Consider the following 16,702-nt stretch of genomic DNA (forward strand, 5'->3'; position numbering starts at 1 on the left):
CAGTGTAACTCGGAGTCGTTGTTCCTGTGGCTGATCTGACTGGACAAACATGGCTGACCCGTGATGTGATTCCTTTCAGAATCTAAAGACTGAAAGAGTGCCGACACGTAGAAACCAGTCTTTTCAAACTGAACTGAAACTCCTTTTACGTTGCATTTATCCATTTAATAAAACTGAATAATAAAATAATACTTGAACTCTATAACCATCGACTGTACTGCAGAACGTCCTCTGACACTGTGTGTGTGTGTGTGTAATTTTAATCGTTACATGCAGCTGTGGTGACACTTGAGTCTTAACGTGATTCCTCACTTGTCCAATAGCTCAACAAGCTCTCACCTGACAAAGCGTGTGTGCAGATTAATGGCCGACACTGGCGAGTTCCTATCTTCTGTGTGTGCATGTGTGTGGTTCTCTATGTAGGCGCCATCCCCAGTGGACAAACACGAGACCTCGAGGTCACAGGTCTGTGAAACCTGAGGGGTGTCTGGATATGTGTGAGTCGATGGAAATGCTTCCTGCTGCAAACATTCCTCCCAGAATGCACCAGGGCCACCAATACAAACTGACCCGTGCAGCTCAAACAGATGCAAGTATTTTAGTGGGAGGCAGCAAGTCCTCTGCTGGCAGGCTCTTCATGCAATATGTGCCCGTAAGATGAAGTCACAAACATCGCAACTGTAGTCGACTCCCACTCGCCGGGCAGCACAGAAAGGCCATTATGTGGCCAAGTACCAGCTGGTACCACGGGCTCCTCATCCTCCTCGGGACTTCATTTGTTGCTGCCTCTGAAATCAGGACATGGAAGCAAAACTGAAGAGTAAACCTGTGAACGTTCTACTCGGATGCATCATCACCATCTGCTTTTGGACCGTGTGCAAGACACAAAGACGTGAGTAGGTCAGATCTCTGGCGAGGGTGTGAGCGACGCTGGTGAGGGCAGGAGGGAGGACGTGCGCGTTTATGAGGGTGCAAGGAGAGGTCACGGTTTCAGTCTTTGGTCATTTAAGGCAGGATAAGGGTAATGAATTAACCACATCTGAAGGGGAGAGCATGTCCAGTTTTCCAGAAAAAAAACGTGTGAAAAGAACATCGAAAGAATCGTATTTGTCAGCAGCGTTTTAGCATCCTTTCATTTCTTGAATCATCAGGTAACCTTGAGATTTCATGGCCCTTTTAGGGGTCCTGACTTCCAGGTTGAAAAACACTAAATAAAAGACAGAGTTTCTTTAAAACAAAAAGCAATTTTCACTTTTTAAAGTCTTAGCTGTGAGCGACAGGATTAAAAGGTCAAGGATTAAAATAATCTGTCCTTGAGGCTCCATCACTCGGCAGGAAGCTGCAGACCCCGATGGCCCTCGCCGTCCTGCTTCAATGATGTTCATGATTCGTTTATTGTGACAGCGGCTGATTCGTTCGGTCAGCAGCTGAACCAGCAGGGTCCTGCGCTGCAGCCCTAATGAGTGAAGCCTTGGTTAGAACGTGATTCCAGCACCTTCATGATTTCACTTGAGCTCATAAATGCAAACTCCCACATGAAATTAAATTGAAATGAATTTCTCCAAACTACAAGTGAACAGGAACTGAGTAGAAATACTTTGATCTGTTCTTGACCTTTTATTTTAGCCCATTATGTTTAGAACGAGAGAGGAATTCAGAAAGCAGGAACTTCGAGTCTATAGAACATGAGAGGAACAACCTGCAGCCAAAACACAAAGACTTTCTGATGCCTGAACGCCGCCGACAGACGTGGGACAGAGGCGTCAGAGGTTGTTTGTCTGTCGGTCCCATTCTCACGAACGCAACATCTCTGGAACGCCAACTTCCACTGGTCCTCGAGGATGAACTGAGTGCCGGTGACAGACTGTATGAGGCAAATCTGACTTGCGATGTGGGAGCTCCATGTACAAGATTTGATTGAGTGATTGGAATGATTCTGGGGTCAAAGTTCAGTGTCACCTCAAATGAACACATGATCTCAGAAACGCCTCTTCTAATATAGTGATTGTCCTCTGTGGCTCAAGTATGAACTGAAAAGCTTTTGGTGGGTCCAGGTCAAAGGTCAGATTTGCCCCACACCTTAATGAATCCTTCCTTGGTCCACGCTGCAACCCTCTACCAAATTAAGGTTTGGAGCTGAGACCCACACAGAACATCTTTGACCTAGTTGACTTTGTTAGCTTAGCTCAGTGAATGCTAGCGGAGGGGCTGTGCAGCATAGCTCCCTGCTGCGTCTTGTTCTCCTCTCCTTCCACCTCTGTGTGTTTTAGTTCAAACAGATCCGGATCAGGATCTTGGTTTGTCGAGAAGCAATCCTCCTGATTCTTGATTAAAAAGTTGGCCTTCTTAGTAGCAGCAGTCACTCTTTTAGTTTTCATGTTGGCCAAAGTTTGAAGGCGCTGTGTCAAATCACTACGCCCAGACGGGAAAAAGTAGTTCTGACCCTGTGAAAATTACAATATCTCTGAATTTTTAAATTATTTCCTAACCAGTTCTTCACAAAACCCGATCTCTAAAAAAATCATGTTGTTGAAAAGAGTATTTGATGACTCATAGTGTGCTATGATACACAGTCCATCCACGGCCATTTATTGTGCTAAGCTAACTAGCAGTCAGCAGTTCTCTGAGGGTCTCAGTGGAGAGAAGAGTATGGAGCCTCTTGTCTGACTCAGGATGGACAACAAGTGTACTTCCCAAAGAAGTTGGCACATTCCTTAAGTTCCGCTTCCTTCTAATATTGCTGATTCTGCTAATATTTTACTTGTTGTACCTAAATACATTTGAGAAGTCTCAAGTGAATGAACTCGTTCTAGTTTCGCTGACCTACAGATGCTCAGTTCTTCGTCCACTTCTCCAAACCTTGACCTTTGCTTGGTGTCTGTGGCGCCGAGTCTGCTGCTCACCCTGGGACACGATGGGGGGCGTGTGGCCTCTGCACAGTTAAGATGGACCTACTCACTGTTTTAGTCATAGAGGTGTTTTAGGCAGAATACAAGTTAGGACGTAAACAGGAAGTCATTCATATGTCCCAGTACATGTGTGGACGTGATAGTATGTGTGCGTTATTAAGGACTGCATAGGTGATGCTTAATGACTAATCAGACCGCGTCCCCCAGCTTGCACCGTGCCTCCTGGCCCCGTGACAGTCCCAGAGAACAACACTGCAGACGTGGAGGTGGCTAGAATCAGCTCTGCCACTGACGTAACTCTGACAGTCGAGGTGAATCCGGAAGACCTGTTTTACCTCAGAGCAAACGCCCTCATGGTGAAGAAGGGACTCGACTATGAGGTAAAGACGCCCATCTCCAAAAAATGAGATTGTAGAGAAAATCTTGGTAAAGATCCCTTCAGGTAGTTCTGCAGTGGCTCATCCTGCATAATATTGACTTGAGAAGCTGTTCTGTTTTGCAGTTTGGGGTTTTTGACGAGCTTCCATACAAACTGGTATCAGTTTTTTCTGCCAGAGGCCGATTTATCAGTGCAGGTCTAAAACCGAAATAACGTCCCCGCTGGAAAACACCACTTTCTTTTTTATCTTGCTTTTTTCAATTTTTATTGCAGCTCAGATTGAGAACAGATCAGTTTCAATGGCTGCAGAATAATGGATCCACTTAAATAGTCTGACATCATCCAATAAGAAAACCTGCTGAACATCAGCTTTTAGTTGACACTGGACGATTCCAGAGTTTTCTGAAAGAGTAAATTGGAGGATTAAAGCTCTCAAACCAAAGCACAGAAGGGAAACTCAACCATTGCAGCAGCTAAGTGAGTCTGTTCTGGTGCTAAATGCTCATATCAGCAAGCTAACGCATGCACAGTAGCTATGTTTACATGCACGCCAATATTCCACAGTCTACTCAGAATCTGTGTCTCGGGTGAATCAAAGTGTTTACATCGGTTTAGGACCTTGTGACTCACGGCCTCTTGCTCGTTTTCAGCTGATGTCTAAATGTGCTACTGTCTTAATGCAAGCATGTAGACTGCTGACAGGTGATAGGACTCTAACTTCCCAAAATCCATCCACCCATCCGTGCATCCATCCATCCATGCATCCATCCCGGTCCTGGTGCAGCAGACAGTCCCTCTCAGCTCCAGTCAGAGCAGGACATGTTCATCCTCCTGAGTCCAGACTGCAATCATGCATGAAGCTGTCACTGGCTGATCCCTTACCTCATGAGTGTGCAAACATTTGCCAGTCCAAATTTAACAGCTCAGGTTGAAATTCCGTGGGCAGCCCGGTGGAGCGGCGGTCCTCCCTGTGGCCCCCCAGCAAGAAGGTTGTGTGTGAGTCTCCATGTTCTCCCTGTTCCTGCTGGGTTCTCTCTGGTACTCCAGCTTCCTCCACAGTCCAAAGACATCAAGAGGGACCAGGTTAATCCAGACTCTAAACTGACCATAGGCGTGGCTGGGAGAGCCAATGGTTGTCTGTCTCTATGTGTTGGCCCTGCCATGGACTGGTGACCTGTCCAGGGTGAAGGCTGCTGGGATAGGCTCCACCCCCACCACCCACAACAGGAGAAGAGGGAGAACATGGATGGATGGAGGGATGGATGGGTGGATGGAGGATGGATGAATGGGTAGATGGGTGGAGGGATGGATGGATGGATGGATGGATGGGTAGATGGGTGGATGGATGGAGGGATGGATGGATGGAGGGATGGATGAATGGGTAGATGGGTGGAGGGATGGATGGATGGAGGGATGGATGAATGGGTAGATGGGTGGAGGGATGGATGGATGGATGGATGGAGGGATGGATGAATGGGTAGATGGGTGGAGGGATGGATGGATGGATGGATGGAGGGATGGATGAATGGGTAGATGGGGGGAGGGATGGATGGATGGATGGAGGGATGGATGGATGATAGTCCCTTTTAACACACAGGCTATAGCAGGAGTCACTGAAGTCATTCGTTATGTTCTGTGTACACGGGCCAGGGTCGACCCTGTCAATGCTGGCCAGTAGGGGTCAGCATTTTGTAATGCTGGCTGGATTTCTGTCTATAAACATGAGGCTGAGGGTGTGTTTCGGTGCTGTGGCTCATCTGGAGGATGTGTGTTTCCTAGTCTTTGGCCAGTGCAGCTCTGGTGGTGTGGGTGCAGTGCTCAGGACCCAACTCTACGTCTGTGAGTAGAACCCAACTTCTGCATGCTTCACCCTGAAACTCTGAAATGGTCCACTCATTACTTTTGTGCATTCAAGATCAACGAGTCTGTGGAAGTTTTGGTTGAGAATGTGAACGACAACCCCCCAAACTTTGCTCAAAACCACTACGTTCTCGAGGTGAATGAGGTGAGCAGCGTTCCACGTGTTCCTGTACTTTCAGTTGGTGTCATTGTAGCTGAAGCTGAGTTCTGTGTCCTGTAGCTCACCTCCGTCAACTCCAGTGTCGGACTGATAGAAGCTACAGATGTTGACTCTGATCCGCTGTACTATCGCTTAGAGTCTGCCACAGTAAGATCACGTCGATGTGTACTTCTTTGACTATTGTAGAGAACTGCAAATAGTAGTTAAATGTGTTATTGTTTGCCTGCACAGATGTAACCTGTCCAGGTGATTCAGGTCATCTGTCTGCTCAGTGTGGTCAGCCTCTTTATAATGTGGATTTAGACCATGAGAGACCATCCGAGGTGCCCACACTGAGAACTGATGGCAACACAAATGACAGAAATGACAGAGTTCAAGTTTATTCCCTCTCAGAAGCATCACGATTAATAAGACTTGATTTTTTCTTCCCACCATCTGTTGAACCAGGATAAATACTTCCGTCTGGAGAACATCAACACTCCTAAAATAGTTGTGAAGAGTGTGATAGACTACGATGTCGTACAAAAGATCTCTCTGGTTCTACACGTGCAGGTATGGAGATCGTAAAACTCAACAGCAGTACACAACAGCCAGGTCACTGCTGTATTTCCTTTGACCTCTGACCTCCGATTATCACGTTTCAGGACACGTTTAATGGCTCCACCTCCAATGAGCCCTTTTTCACATCCGTAGCCACCATCACGGTGCACGTGAAGGACGTGGACAACCGGCCGCCCTGGTTTCAGCCTTGCATGAGGACCAACGTGGGGATCGCCAAACTGTGTGTGAGCACCGGCTACAGAGGCAAAGTTAATCTGACTGAGAAAGAGGTGAGTCGCTATGGCGATGAGTCGCCTTTCACAGCTACCGCATGGCAAAGATAGATAGATGGATGGATGGATGGATACATGGATGGATGGATTGATAGATGGATAGATAGATAGATGTTAGATAGATAGATAGATGGATAGATGATGGATGGATAGATAGATAGATGATAGATGATAGATAGATAGATGATAGATAGATAGATAGATAGATAGATAGATAGATAGATAGATAGATAGATAATGGATGGATGGATGATAGATAGATAGATGATAGATAGATAGATGGATGATGGATGGATTGATGGATAAATGGATGGATAGATAGATGATGGATGGATGGATGGATGATGGATAAATGGATGGATGGATGGATGGATGGATGGATAGATAGATGGATGGATGATAGATGGATAGATAGATAGATGATAGATAGATGGATTGATAGATAGATGATAGATGGATTGATAGATAGATGGATGGATAGATAGATAGATAGATAGATAGATAGATAGATAGATAGATAGATAGATAGATAGATAGATAGATGGATTGATTGATAGATGGATGGATGGATGGATGATAGATGGATAGATAGATGATGGATGGATGGATAGATGATAGATAGATGATGGATGGATGGATAGATGATAGATAGATGATGGATGGATGGATAGATGATAGATAGATAGATAGATGGATAGATAGATAGATGGATGGATGGATGGATGATAGATGGATAGATAGATGATGGATGGATGGATAGATAGATAGATAGATAGATAGATAGATAGATGGATAGATAGATGGATGGATGGATGGATGATAGATGATGGATGGATGGATAGATGATAGATAGATGATGGATGGATGGATAGATAGATAGATGGATGGATGGATGGATGATAGATGGATAGATAGATGATGGATGGATGGATAGATGATAGATAGATAGATAGAAAGATAGATGGATAGATGATGATAGATAGATAGGCAAGGCAGTTTTCTTTGTAGCCTGTTTTCCCCACCAGTTTGTCTCCAGGCTTCATGGCATCATAACAACATCCTCTGCCCTCAGAGCCTCACATCGACTGAGGAGAAACTCCACAGAAAACCTTGAACAGGGAAAAATGGGAGAAACCTCAGGGTGAGGAGGGGAGGAGGATCCCTCACCAGGAGGGACAGACGTGCAGGAGATGTTGGTACAGACAAGAAAACAGTTTATAACACAGAATGGAGGAAACATGGACATGTTAATAACAGTTGAAGAAGGAAGCTTCTGGAAGGGGAGGCAGGGAGAGCAAGCCAGCTTGATGGGGGACTGGATGGTAGACTGGTTCATGGGAGGGGAGGCAGGGAGAGCAAGCCAGCTTGATGGGGGACTGGATGGTAGACTGGTTCATGGGAGGGGAGGCAGGGAGAGCAAGCCAGCTTGATGGGGGACTGGATGGTAGACTGGTTCATGGAAGGGGAGGCAGGGAGAGCAAGCCAGCTTGATGGGGGACTGGATGGTAGACTGGTTCATGGAAGGGGAGCGCAGGCCTGTGTAACAGTAGGGAATAAGAGGGGGGGGGCGATGCAGGCGGCGGTTGGGGCTCTGGTGGATCTGTGGAAACACAGAGAGACTGCGAGACACCAAGGCCAAACTACAAAGTGCAACAAGTAGTGGTGATGACAGGAGAGGGGAGGGGAGGAGAGGAGAGGAGAGGAGAGGAGGGGAGGGGAGAGGAGAGGAGAGGAGGGAAGGGCTCCATGTAACCTGATGTGTCCCCCAGCAGTCTAAGCCTGTAGCAGCATAGCTATCAATGGTTCAGAGCTACCTGAACCAGTCCTGACAGAAGGCTCTGTCATAGAGGAAGGTCTTAAGCCTGGACTTAAAAGTAGTCAGAGTGTCTGCCTCTCTGACCCATGGAGAGATGCTGGTTCCACAGTAGAGGAACCGGTACCTGAAGGCTCTACCTCCCAGTCTGTTTTATTGATACTGGGAGTCACTAACAGACCTGCATTCTGGGAGCGGAGTGCTCTGGTGGGACAGTAGGGACTAATGAGTTCTTTCAAATAGGATGGAGCTTCATCACTGAGAGCCTGATGAGTCAGCAGAAGGATTTTGAAGTCGATTCTAGATCCTACAGGAAGGAGAGAAGCTAAAGTGGAGAGATGTGTTCTCTCTTCTTAACTCCCGTCAAAACCCTGGCTGCAGCGTTCTGGACCAGCTGGAGACTCTTTAGGGAGTATTTAGGACATCCTGACAGGAGAGAGTTGCAGTGGTCCAGCCGAGAAGTGATAAATGCATGCACCAGTTTGTCAGCATCACTCTGGGAAAGGATGTTCCTAATCTTAGTGATACTGCAGATGGAAGAAGGCGGTCCTGGTCACATGATTTATGTGGGAGCTGAAGGAAAGGTCCTGGTCAAAAATGACCCCAAGGTTCCTTGCAGTTGTCCTCAGGGTCAGGGTGATGCCATCTAGAGTAGTGATCTGGTTAGAGAGGTGTCCCTGAGGGGTTCAGGTCCAAACATGATGACCTCAGTTTGATCTGAATTGAGCATTAAGAAGTTAGAGGACATCCAGGATTTAATGTCTTTCAGGCAGTCTAGCAGATTAGTAAACTGGCTTGTGTCGTCTGGCTCCATCGACAAGTAGAGTTGTGTGTCGTCCTCATAACAGTGGAAGTTGATCGAGTGCTTCTGGATTATGTCACCTAATGGGAGCATGTAAAGAGTGAAGAGAATCGGTCCTAAAACTGAACCCTGTGGTCCACCATATGTGACTCTGCTGTACTCTGAATGGTCATTATTAACATTAACAAACTGAAACCTGTCAAAAAGATGGATTGATTGATAGATGGATGGATAAATGGATGGATGGATTGATAGATAGATGGATGGATAGATAGATGGATTGATAGATAGATGGATGGATAAATGGATGGATGGATTGATAGACAGATGGATGGATAACCCACCCTGCAGCCAGGGTGTCTCAGTCTCTGACCCACGGTCTCATGGAGAGGGTGATTCACCTCCACCCAGAACTTAATCAGTACAACCCAAGTCCACAATGTTAGGGACGGCGAGACTCGCAGGGGTTTCACTCCACCTGCCAAACAAAGTCATGACTTCTCTACTTTTTGCTTCACTTCGATATTTGGGCTCCAGTCTGCAGGAAGGGTTCACATTCACGACTCGACTGGAGGGAAAAAGATTCTTGTTCTCGTAGTTTAGAGGCAGATGTGGTCCAGCACACACGTGTGACGCCGACATCAGCACAAGGTGGGAGACATGAAGAGTGCAGAGATTCAGGACGTGCTTTCATTTGCTGGATTTTTCAGGGATATTTAAACCATCTTCAGGATTCTGGGTTTTTTGTTGTATTCCTGATATGTGCCTCATGACACATCTGGCAGTCTCTCAGTCGAGGATGTGAATTCCTCTTCTCCCACTGATACAAATCCATACAAATGATGTCATGATGTCTGTGGCCCTCAGGAGGGGCCGTTAGCGCTGGAACCGGGCCCGGTGTTTGCCAGAGATGGAGACAAGAACAGGAGTGAGCCGATCAGCTACAGAATACTGAGAGGTTGGATCCCCTTTTCTGCGTTTGCTTCCTGGGCCGGTGCACTGGCCAACCCATCAGTGGCGTCTGTTCTCTTGAAAGATGAATTAATTATTAACATTTTACTTGTAATATATTTTCATTGACTACTAACATGCCACACTTTTTGAATATTTCACAAACTGAAGAATATTGTGATTTTTTTATGGGTCATCGCTTTCTTAAAAATATTGTCCATCCAAAAAGTGTGTTATTCCTTGCAAGTAGTCACTCACATGTGTCTCCAGCTCACAAAGACATGTGTCCCTCCTGCATCGCTCCTTTGAGACTGCGGAGAGCAGGAAGATCCAGCCATGGACAGTTAGCTTTAAGCTAACGGAGACTGATTGCTAACCACAAAACTGCCCAAAAACATAGGTTTACAAACTCTCTAGGTCATCGTCAGGTAAAATCCACATCTTCATCAACATCAGTATAATTTCAACCAGACAAGTGCCTAAAACCTCTGACTGCAGGTAAAGATGGGATAGCCTCACGGCCACCGGTGTTTGGGAAAAGTTGAATTTGCCAGCTTGCACCATTGGTGGTTGGTGATATCAGTGCGGATTGGTTTAAACCAGCTCCAGTTGTTCTACTCTAAACCCGATACCTCACATACTAGGGCTCAAGTTCTGCAAGCAACCCCCCGTGGAGCCTGGCCAGACTGTATTAACAAAATCAGTTCATTGGCACAGTGAGTGATGAGTCTGTTTCCCAGGCCAGTCTCCGTTAGCTTCAAGCTGAATGTGTGTGGCCGGCCCCTCCTACAGAGAGACAAACGTAACTGTAAGGTCAGGACTCCTGTTTGTGAGAACTTGAAAGTACCTAAAGCATCACTTTAAGCATGAACACAGCAGTGGAAAAGTTCAAAACCTTAAGGCTCTGAAATCTTATTTTATGAAGACAACTTCTCATTTTAGTCCCTGGACAGAAAACTTGGAGCCGCTGACAGGGTGTGACGTGTGTGACCTCACGCCTCTGCCCAGTCAGAGACAGATTTGAGTCAGCAATACTTCTCTCAGATGTGTCTGCTAAACTTTAACCTAATTCATACCTCATTTAGATGTGAGTATTCTAAAATACATAGAAACAGAACGTTTTCATGGCTTTTGAAAGAAAAAAATACTCCTATGTACTCCTTTGATAACCGTTAAGTGTGGGGGGGGGGGGCGAACCCAGATGACACTGGGCGAGAGGCCGGGTTCACCGTGGACGGGTCACCTGTCCGTCGCAGACATACTTCAATGAACGTTTAATTTACTGGTCTGTTGTCTGATTCAAACTGTGTCGTTCTCTTTTTGTTCATCCAGGAAACGAGGGGAATATCTTCCAGATCGATGAGGAGACAGGAAACATCACCATGACTAAAGCAGCCGACATCGTTGGTCCAATCACTCTCACCGTTCTGGTAAATAATGATAACCAATAACCAATGATTGAGAATGGAACAAACAGATCAGGCGCCTAAGCAGGGAGCCCAACTTTACTTTACAGCCACACACTTTAAATTGTTCCCTCAGTTCAGTTCTACACACGTTCGCGAGGGAACAGAGTAAACCTCATACTTAATTGATTTTATTACATCTGACAAATCTGGGCTTCATCAGGCGTTGCAGGTGACCAACAGGGATCAGTTTGCAGTGACACAGGTGACCATCGAGGTGATGAAGAAGAGCAGGAACCCTCCTCGCTTTGAGAAGGAACGGTACGAGGGATTCATCTACAGCAACTCAGTCCCTGAGAGCATGATCCTCCGAGACCGCAGCACCAACAGGCCCTTCAGAGTTCGGGCCCGTGATGAGGACTTTGCCGCTGTGAGTACCCTCTCTGTGGGTCTGGGTGTCGTTTTCAACTCTGTAGTCCTCGTGAGTGAACAGCCCTGGTGGAGAGGAGCACGAATTTGACTGACGGACCAAATACACAAGTGCTTGTTTCTCTAAATTTGCTCAGTGAAAAGTGAGTGAGCAGCTCCACTCGAAGCCACTCACCAAGTGTTGTTCCTACACCAAGCCGGTCTAGCGCTCCCCCCCAAATGAGTAATTATTGAGCTGAAGAGACATCACGGTATAATTCACAAGATATAACGTGTGTGTGTGTGTGTGGGGGGGGGGTCAGGGTATAAACCCAGATGTGAAGTATGAGGTGCAGTACAGCAGCTACGTCAACGTGACTTCGGACGGGTTCGTGATCCTGAAGAGGGTGGTGAAGACGGAGTCCTTCGCGCTGCAGGTGAGCGACGTGCTGACGAGCAGAGCCTCCATGAACCTTCTCATGTAGTAACACTTTCACATGCGTGTGCATTTGAATGCAGCTCCGAGCCGTGGACTCCACCACAGGGGAGTTTGGTACAGCAGCGCTCTCGGTGCAGGTCATACCTGGTAGGACCATCAGCTCACGACTGGCCTGTCACACCTCAGATGCTTCTAAAGATTAAAGACATGACAGTGTCCACTTCCTCTGGCACATCAAAGACCTGAAGGAGGCCTTTGATGACAAAGAGAAGTGCAGTAGCATAATAATGATGCTAGCTATATATATATATATATATATATATATATATATATATATATATATATATATATATACGTATATACACACACATATACTGTACATGTCTGTTGTGACTTGATAAGTGAAGAGAATAATTCCAGCTTCTACTCTGCAGCAGTCGCTATCCCTTCTCCTTCAAACGTTGGCTACCGTGCCGGCGACATGGCGCTCCTTGGGCTGGTCATGGCGGCCCTGCTGGTCCTCTGCCTCATCGTGATTGGCTTCTTGATTTCCCGCTTGTGGAAGGGAAACGCCAGCATGGACAGGATTTGTTCGGTCGGTATTGAGGCACACTTCACTCACGTCAGTATCGTATCAGGCCACAAATGCTACGTGTGGCGGAAGGAGAACTTCTGACATTTGTTATTGTGTGTTGTTCTTTCAGGCCCTATTCTTACATGCTACACAGGATTGTAGATCATTCACTTCTATTTAAAGAAATAGTTCAATATTTTTTCAAAAACGACTTTTTCATGCTTTTTGTGAGTTGGATAGGAAGACAACTGATGTTACAGATATTTGTGAATCATCAGTGGTGGCACAAAACATGTTTCTTGAGGTCACAGTGACCTGAAATCAGTTCACCCTCAAGTCCAAGAAGACATCTGCACAGCATTTTAGCAGAAACCCTGGAGGCGTTGCAGAGATATCGTGTTGATGAACAGGACCGAGTCTTCCATCAGGGGCATCAGAACCTTGACAGGCTATAATGATCTAGAGTTGCCGTAAAGAGAGTTTTAGTTTTGAGGACAGAGAGAATAAAAAGCTATCAGATAGAATGTGTCTAGAAAATCTCATCACCTCGGATTTATACTTTTTTGGCGACTCCAGGCCTCTGTATGCATACAAAAGAGAAAAATCCACAGGAGAGGTTGTGAGAACGATAGGAACCGAATGTGTTGAAGGCATCTGTCGCTTTGTCCTTAGTTTCCTGAACGGCCTCTCCTCTGCCTCCAGTGTTTGGGCCCCTGTTGGAAGGCCGACCAGCCCCGTAGCGGCCACAGAGACTCCCTGCAGTACACCAATGACGGCTTCCAGAATGAGGCTGACGGCAACCGTGGTGGCTCTGGCCGATGGAATAACGCCATCCCCAGACGGAGCACCTTCCCCCAGTCCAGGACCCATGTCATCCCCCTGGAAAAACGGAACCGCCACTGCTCCTCCTGTGGCGTCTTCACTAACCACGTCCCCAAGGGAAGCCCCTCGGTGAGACCGTCCAGGAGAGGCAGAGGAGACGGGGATGAGTACAGCATGAGGTCGATCCTGACCAAGCAGAGGAGGAAGGAGGGGCAGAAGACGGTGTGGTTCAAGGAGAGCGAGGACTCCTCGGACATTGAGGTGGAGATTATCCCTGACACTGTGGGCCGGGTGGAGGAGGAGACGGAGGAGGAGCTGGAAGGGGAGGTGGAGATGGACGCGGTTGTCAGAGACCCGGCTGCCCCACGCCGAGAGTCTGAGGATGAGAGGGAGAACCAGAACCCAGAACCCAGTGAGGAGCAGGACCCTGACAAAACCACCTCAGACAAGGAGGAGGGGGACCACCAGCAGGAGGGCTGACTGGAGAGGTCAGAGGTCATGAAACTGAGCACGACGCTGTTTGCTTTCTTATCAGTCTTTGGATGCTAAAGTCCAGGATGAAGACTCAACATGTGGACCCTCAAGAAAAAGTATTGATTTGCTACTGTGAGTATCTCAGAAGAGAGTAAGACAATAACTGCAGCACTGGCATCGGCCTACGGGAACCATCCATCCATGACTGAAACACGTCAGACGGTTTCTACCCTCAGACGGCCGGCCGAGGTTCACTCCTCTAAAGGATAATTTCACACAACTTGGGTCTTATTTTGAAAGTTTTAGTCATAATCTTAACCGACCACTCATCGAGCTAACTGATCACACATTGCTAACGTGTCGTAGAAAACAAGAGCCAGACGATCAGACGAGTGTTCAGAAAACTCAAAAAAAGGGAAAAACAAAAGGGAAACTGATCACAGTTTCAGGTAAAACTTCTCAGTTCTGGTTCAGGAGGATGTTTTTCACTCAAAGAATCCTGACACTGCCAGAACGAGTCGTGGAGGGACTGAAGAGAGAGGAACGAACCCTGAAGGAAGAAGAACTAAAGTTCTGTGTGAAGACTAAATGAGAAAGATACAAACGCTGACAGCAGCAGTGTTTGTTAGGAATCTTATAACGCAGTTGTCTGGCGAAAACTAGCTTGGTTAGACTGGTGACCTGTCCAGGGTGAAGGCTGCTGGGATAGGCTCCACCCCCACCACCCTGAACAGGAGAAGAGGGAGAAGATGGAGGGATGATGGATGGATGGAGGGATGGATCATGGATGGATGGATGGGTGGATGGATGAATTGATGGATGGGTGAATGGATGGATGGATGGATGGATGGATGATGGATGGATGGATGAATGGATGGATTATGGATGGGTGAATGGATGGATTATGGATGGGTGAATGGATGGATGGGTGGATGGATGGATGGGTGGCTGGATGATGGATGGATGGTTGGATGATGGATGGATGGATGATGGATGGGTGAATGGATGGATGGATGGGTGGGTGGATGGATGGGTGAATGGACGGGTGGATGGATGATGGATGGGTGAATGGATGGATGGATGGATGGATGGATGGATAGATGGATGGATGGATAGATGGATGGATTATGGATGGGTGAATGGATGGATGGGTGGATAGATGGATTATGGATGGGTGAATGGATGGATGGGTGGATAGATGGATGATGGATGGGTGAATGGATGGGTGGGTGGATGGATGGATGATGGATGGGTGAATGGATGGGTGGATGGATGATGGATGGATGGTTGGATGATGGGTGGATGAATGGATAGATGGATGGGTGAATGGATGGATGATGGATGGGTGAATGGATGGATGGATGGGTGGGTGAATGGATGGGTGGGTGGATGGATTATGGATGGGTGAATGGATGGATGGGTGAATAGATGGATGATGGATGGGTGAATGGATGGGTGGGTGGATGGATGGATGATGGATGGATGATGGATGGGTGGATGGATGATGGATGGGTGAATGGATGGGTGGGTGGATGGATGGATGATGGATGGGTGGATGGATGATGGATGGGTGAATGGATGGGTGGGTGGATGGATGGATGATGGATGGGTGAATGGATGGATGATGGATGGGTGATGGATGATGGATGGATGATGGATGGATGGGTGATGGATGGATGATGGATGGATGGGTGAATGGATGGATGATGGAGGGATGGGTGGATGGAGGGATGGGTGGGTGGAGGGGTGGGTGGATGGAGGGGTGGATGGGTGGATACTGGTTTGATCGTTCTGGTCTTATTCTAGTTCATTGCTTCATCTCTAGAAACTTGCCATCACCTCATTCTTTCAAGCTCATGTGATAATTTTCTCACTGTCTGGAGAAAACACAGGTTTTCCTGGGACAACACGATAAATAACCCAACTGTCATGAGAACACTTATCACATCAAATCACAAGAAGTTGAATTATCTCAAGATTATGCCAATATTAACTTGTGATCTGGAGGAAATGCAGTCATGACCTTGTGATCCACTAACAAGCACAGCCGTGGCGTTGGCGTGCTCTCACACAGGTTAGGGTTTGGCTGAATGCTGGAGGACGTAAAGCAGTTCCAGTTCCACACCGTGTCACTGGTCTTCTTTGCAGCCACTGATGTTTGTGTTTGTTTGGTGGCCTGAAGTCCAGATGTTAGGAATCTGGTTTTAGAAATGTACGGCTTCAATAGCGACTAGCTTAGCATCATTTAGCAGATAACTCACTCTCATACGCAGTGATGTCGCTGTGTTGGCAGACGGACTGATGATTGAAACAACCAGGAAGGAGAAAACTAAAATAAAACCCAAACTGGAAAAAACTGGAAGGATCCTTTTAGAGCTCAGGTGTTAGCAGAGCAGAGGGCAGTGTTGTACGTCATTGAGAAGTCTTTTTCACGCGCTTCTGAACTGGATTTGTCTTTATTCGTAGTTAATAAATCATTTATCAGGGCTTCGTAGGGATCAGTTAAGGAGGCTGTGCGCTGCCAGGTTTTCACATTCTGTCCTGATGGTAACCCTTTGTGACAAATGTTTCTTCCTAAAGAAGCCTGGTTCGAGTTCACATTCTCAGTTCTTAAAGAACTTCATCTTTTCATAAACCAGGAGGCCCACAAGAACTCATGTCAGTTTTCCAGTCATGCTAGCTTCTTCTCTGAGGCTGCACCATGCACTCAGTGACTAACATGCTAATATGCTCGTGAGCAGTTTTTAATCCGCACAAGCACAGCTGAGGCTGACGGAATCGTCGTTTCGCTAATTTTCAGTTGGGAATCACAGCTGGACAAATTGACCTGGCGCCCTCATGGTGGCGCTAGTTGACTGATCCTCAAGGAAAC

At 46.9% G+C, this 16,702-nt stretch overlaps 1 protein-coding gene across 2 annotated transcripts; it reads left to right on the forward strand.

The window, feature by feature from the left end:
- Nucleotides 1-737: 737 nt before the first annotated feature.
- Nucleotides 738-14,782, forward strand: cdhr5a (cadherin-related family member 5a). 2 transcript variants are annotated; one of them, XM_086193287.1, is made up of 14 exons: nucleotides 738-892; nucleotides 3,117-3,289; nucleotides 5,068-5,127; nucleotides 5,204-5,293; nucleotides 5,369-5,455; nucleotides 5,756-5,860; nucleotides 5,953-6,138; nucleotides 9,624-9,714; nucleotides 11,040-11,137; nucleotides 11,337-11,543; nucleotides 11,845-11,958; nucleotides 12,041-12,107; nucleotides 12,398-12,555; nucleotides 13,237-14,782. In XM_086193287.1, the coding sequence occupies exons 1-14, from the start codon at nucleotides 802-804 to the stop codon at nucleotides 13,834-13,836; spliced, it is 2,127 nt and encodes a 708-aa protein (XP_086049413.1). In that variant the 5' UTR covers nucleotides 738-801; the 3' UTR covers nucleotides 13,837-14,782. The 2 variants fall into 2 exon arrangements, with proteins under 2 accessions (XP_086049413.1, XP_086049406.1); XM_086193280.1 differs by having other exon boundaries at nucleotides 12,395-12,555; nucleotides 13,237-14,781.
- The last annotated feature ends 1,920 nt before the right edge of the window (nucleotides 14,783-16,702 follow it).

Source organism: Aulostomus chinensis, chromosome 2, assembly GCF_037954235.1.
Source record: "Aulostomus chinensis isolate RoL2024-O1b breed Wild chromosome 2, RoL_Achi_v1.0, whole genome shotgun sequence".
Taxonomy (NCBI): domain Eukaryota; kingdom Metazoa; phylum Chordata; class Actinopteri; order Syngnathiformes; family Aulostomidae; genus Aulostomus; species Aulostomus chinensis.

Coding starts and splice junctions, on each gene's coding strand:
- cdhr5a (XM_086193280.1), top strand. CDS start 802: ATGGAAGCAAAACTGAAGAGTAAACCTGTGAACGTTCTACTCGGATGC. Junction 5,128..5,203: donor CAGGACCCAACTCTACGTCT/GTGAGTAGAACC, acceptor TGTGCATTCAAG/ATCAACGAGTCTGTGGAAGT. Junction 11,544..11,844: donor GTGATGAGGACTTTGCCGCT/GTGAGTACCCTC, acceptor GGGGGGGGTCAG/GGTATAAACCCAGATGTGAA.